Genomic DNA, 5,094 nt, shown 5'->3' on the forward strand with positions numbered 1-5,094 from the left:
TATTAATCTTAGCAGGTGGGAGCTCAGCGACAATAGTGACAAAGACGATCATCAAAACCATCATTTCGCGCCGTCTGTGGGAACGACATTTGTTTCTAATATAAGTTTTAATCTTGGTTTTGAAGACGGAATGGATGGAAGAGAAGAACCACCACCGCCGGGAGTGGTCGTGACAACAGCAGGCTTACCAGCAAGCGGTGGTCCGATCCTCCCACCCCTGATACCCGACGGAGGAATCAGAATTAACGTTCCGATCTCCAGTGGGACCGTACCAGCAACCACTGGAGTCGCGTACGACATCACACCACCACCCATGATAAGAAACGTTCAGGGCATACACCCACTAAGGAACACAACCTCGCCATGGGGATATTATACTCCACAGTACCAGCCACCTATGACCTACCAGCAACCGGCAGGAGGATGGTATCCAGGTTACTATCCGTGGAGTCAACCTAATCAACCAGGGTATCCGCGACCCGTCCAGCCTATTCCCTTCCCGTCCCTAGACACAGAAGGAACATTAACGTCAACGGCGCAGATACCCCCATACGTACCCTCGGGGGTGCCTATGCCACCCCTATATCATGAGGCAGTAATGAAGAGCATCAATGACTTCCAGGACCACCTGATAGGACTGGCAAGAGATCAGGAAAAATTTGCAGAAAAGCAAAACCAGGGAGTTGACGCAGAGACCAGACGTAGAGAGGATCCCCAGTCACTAAGGCGAAAGAAAGAGGAAACGCACCAAGAAGGGGACAATCTGAGCCCGTACTACAAAAGGAGAAGGATGGGCTAGACAAGGGACCAGGAGCAATCCCGCTCCTTGGAGACAAGACAGCCCAGGAGAAGGTCGTAGAAGCAGCGGTGCGGAACAGCGGTCGAATTCATGTAATTGAGGACGACAAATCAAAGGGAACCAAGATGCCAGGAAAGCACAGCAAGGACGCAGAAAGTCATTCATCCAACAAAAGGAAGGGAGCAGACGAAAGGAGCAACATCGACGAGAAAATTAAGAACGCCATGAAGAAGTATCAGAAGGAAGGCAAGGGAACAGAGGAGGAGCGAGAGGACGAAGACTCCCCACTCAACTCAGAGATACAGTCGGTAAGGTTTCCTTCGACGTTTAAATTACCAACTTTTGAGCCTTTTGATGGAACAAGAGATCCGAAAAGCCACATCTCGAAGTATAAGACAATCATGATGCTACAAGATGTAACTGATCCCATGCTCTGTAGAGTGTTCCCTGCGACGTTAAAAGCATCGGCGCAAAAATGGTACTCATGTCTCAAGGCAGGGTCAATAAGTTCTTTCTTCGACTTAGCATCAGCATTCAAAGCAAGGTTCAGAACAAATATCCCCATGCAGAAGAGCTCCAGCGACTTGAGGAAGTGCAAGCAAGGAGAGCAGGAGACCCTCAAAAATTTCGTAGAAAGATTCAACAAGGAAGCAGTTCAAATCGAAAACCTGAACCATGACACAGCGATCGAAGCAATGAAAATGGGAACAAAGTTTGAAGAACTCCGTGACAAGATCCTGATGAAAAAGCCAACCACCTTTCAAGACTTAATGCTGATCGCTCATAAATATGTGGAACTAGACGAAGCCCGAAGAACCCTCACGAAACAACATGAGCACACCAAGCAGGATAGTTCCAGATATCGAGGAAAAAAGGAAGAAGAAAGGCCACGGACTCAGCGATATGGCGCAGGGCACAGACCCTACTATTTCACCCCGTTGAATAAAGCCCGAGTATACATACTCAGCTGGATGAAACAAAACCGAGTGATGTTCAACACACCCCGGAAGATGGATCCTGACATCTAGAGAGACAAGAGCAAATACTGTCGTTTTCACGAGGGCTACGGCCACGACACGGACAGATGCTGGGACCTCAAGAGAGAAATAGAGCAGCTAATTCAGTCTGGACTTTTGAAGAAGTTTGTCAACGACAGACCCGGAGACAAAAGGAAAGGGGAGTCAACAGAGAAAGAGGAACAAAACAAGAAGCAGAAAGAGGTCGCAGGCGTAGTAAACGTGATAGAAGGAGGAGAGCCCTGCAGCAGTAATCAGAAAAAGAAAAGGAATAGAAGAGGGTCGGCCACGGTGTTCGCAATTGAAAGAGAAGTAATCCCAGAGATATCGTTCGGGCCAGACGATGGACATCACGTGAAGGGACCACACAATGATGCGTTGGTGATAGAAACCATAATCAGAAATCACTTAGTAAAACGGATACTGGTAGATGAAGGCAGTTCTGTGAACCTATTAACCTTGGAGGCATTCAAAGAGATGAAAGGCTCAGCAACAGACCTGCGGAAGTCCTCAGTCCCACTAGTAGGCCTGGGAGGGGCACCAATACGTCCGGAAGGAACAGTGATTTTATACGTAGAATTGGGAAACAGAAGTGAAGGGCCAGTCAAAAAGATGCATGCTCAGTTTAATGTAGTAGACCTTCTCCTGGCATACAACAGCATACTGGGCAGACCATTCTTATACAAGTCGGGAGCAGTGACTAGCATCAGACTGCTGACCCTGAAAATGCCAACGTCATCAGGGATAGTAGTAGTTAGAGGAGACCAGGAGATGGCTAAGGAATGCTGCTTAGTAACGACAAAAGAAGATGAAAGCTTGACTATTGAGGCGTTCCCAGGAGACGCAGTAGAAGAGGAAGAGTCACAAGGAGCAGAACCAGTAGGCGTTATGAAAGAACTTCACCTAACTGAGACCAAGACTGTCAAAGTAGGCACTGATGTACCAGAAAAGATAGCCAAGGAAATAACAGGGATACTGAAAAAGAACGTAGATTCTTTTGCCACTGAACCAACGGAGATTGTGAGAATCGATCCCAAAGTAGCATCGCACAAGCTGAATGTGATCCCAGGGAGCGTACCAAAGGTCCAAAAGAAGAGGAGATTCACTGAGGAGAGGCAGAAGATAATGGCAGACGAAGTAAACGTATTGGAGGCAGCAGATTTCATCCGCGAAGGTTTCTACCCTGAATGGGTGGCAAATGTGGTCCTAGTAAAGAAGGCAAACGGGAAGTACAGGATGTACGTCGATTTCACAGATTTGAACAAAGCCTTCCCAAAGGACAGCTAACCGCTCTCCAACATAGACCAGTTAGTGGACTCAACAGCCTGCTATCTCCTATATAGCTTCATAGACGCAGCGCAAGGGTATCATCAAATACCGATGGAAGAGAAGGATCAAGAGAAAACTTCATTCGTCACAGACCGAGGCACGTACTGTTACAAAGTCATGCCATTCGGATTAAAGAACGCAGGAGCCACCTATCAACGTCTGGTCAACTTCATGTTCCAAGACCAGCTGGGGAGGAATGTAGAAGCCTACGTTGATGAAATAATTGTGAAAAGCCTGACAGCAGAGGAACATGCCCAAGACTTAGAAGAAACCTTCAAAGTCCTGAACAAGTTCGGAATGAAACTCAACCCGGCAAAATGTGCTTTCAGTGTTAAAGCAGGGAAGTTCCTAGGCTATCTGATTAGCCAACGAGGAAGAGAAGCAAAACCGGAGAAGATCGAAGCAGTGATGGATATGAAGGCCCCCCAAAGTGTGAGGGACGTACAGAAGTTGAATGGCAGAGTCACGACGCTGGGACGTTTCATTTCTTCCTCAGCCAAAAAATGCCTGTCGTTTTTCAAACAGCTCCGGAACATGAAGAAATTCAAATGGGATGAGGATTGCCAAGCCGCATTTGAAGAATTGAAGTCATTCTTGACTAACCCGCCCCTATTGAGTAGACCCGTAGCCGGGGAGAACCTGTACCTGTACTTATCGGTAGGGAGAGAGACTATCGCCTCAGTACTAGTACGGGAAGAAGAAGAGGAGCAAAGGCCAATCTACTACATAAGCAGAACGCTAAAAGCGGCAGAACTCAATTATCCAACCATAGACAAACTCGCACTTGCCGTTGTCATAACCACCAAAAAGCTCAAACCATATTTCCAAGGACACACAGTCATAGTGCGCACAAACCAGCCTTTGAGGAAAGCACTGTATCGACCTGAGACTTCGGGACGATTGGTCAGTTGGTCAGTACAACTGGGAGAGCACGACATGAGGTACGAACCAAGGACCACCTTGAAAGCCCAGGCACTCGCGGATTTTGTGGCTGAGATGACAGAGAAACCATGTGACTCAGCAACCGAGGAGTTAACATGGAACCAATTCGTAGACGGAGCCTCCAGTGACCAAGGAGCCGGAGCAGGCAAAGTCCTATTAGGACCTCACAAAATCGCAATTGAGTACGCAGTACACCTAAGCTTCAAGGCTACCAACAATGTGGCAGGTACAAACATGTTTTATTCATTTCCCAAGCAAATATTTCTGCCATATGCTAACAATGTAGCAGAATATGAGGCCCTCTTAATAGGACTCAAAATTGCGATAGAAGTAAAGGCGGAAAAGTTAAAAATCCACAGTGATTCCCAACTAGTCACTAGCCAGGTTCTGGGACAATTCCAGACCAAGGACCAAAACATGGCAAAGTACATGGCAAGAGCAAAGGAACAACTCAAGAAGATCGAAAAGAACGGAGGACAATGGGAAATAATACCCATCCCCAGAGAAGAGAACACCAGAGCAGACGCAATAGCCAAGGCAGCCGCAGTGAAAAGCCAGCTATATGTGTCGCTCCAGATGAAGGAGGAACGGATGACACCAATAGTAGAGGAGCAGCAGGTGTTACCAGTCGCAGTACTTGATCCATGGATGCAACCTATAGTGGCATATTTGGAGGACGGAGTCCTACTTGAAGGACGCACCGAGGCGGCTAAGCTAGTTCGAATTTCCTTTGTTTACTCACTAATAGAGGGAGCACTGTATCGGACTTCAGTCACACACCCATGGTCTAAATGCATATCACTAGAAGAAGGAAGCTACGTCCTTTGGGAAATCCATGAAGGAGAATGTGGAGCTCACGAGGGCGCAGTCACTCTATACAGGAAAGCAATGTTACAAGGATTTTACTGGCCCACGATGAAAAGAGACGCTGAAGAAATGGTCAAGAAGTGCGATAAATGCCAGAGGTTTGGGTCACTAATCAGAACCCCAACCGCTCACCAGTCAACT

General features: G+C 47.3%; 1 protein-coding gene across 1 annotated transcript; it reads left to right on the forward strand.

Annotated features, from left to right (window-relative positions):
- Positions 1-924: 924 nt before the first annotated feature.
- On the forward strand, positions 925-3,102 carry LOC126668439 (uncharacterized). Its single transcript, XM_050361638.1, has 2 exons — positions 925-1,752; positions 1,828-3,102. The coding sequence occupies exons 1-2, from the start codon at positions 925-927 to the stop codon at positions 3,100-3,102; spliced, it is 2,103 nt and encodes a 700-aa protein (XP_050217595.1).
- Positions 3,103-5,094: the final 1,992 nt, after the last annotated feature.

Source organism: Mercurialis annua, linkage group LG2, assembly GCF_937616625.2.
Source record: "Mercurialis annua linkage group LG2, ddMerAnnu1.2, whole genome shotgun sequence".
In the NCBI taxonomy this organism is placed as follows: domain Eukaryota; kingdom Viridiplantae; phylum Streptophyta; class Magnoliopsida; order Malpighiales; family Euphorbiaceae; genus Mercurialis; species Mercurialis annua.

Excerpts from the sequence above, each read along its gene's own strand:
- LOC126668439 (XM_050361638.1), top strand. The coding sequence starts at position 925 with ATGCCAGGAAAGCACAGCAAGGACGCAGAAAGTCATTCATCCAACAAA. Across the intron at positions 1,753-1,827 it reads CCCCGTTGAATAAAGCCCGA|AGAGACAAGAGCAAATACTG; the intron begins GTATACATACTC and ends CCTGACATCTAG.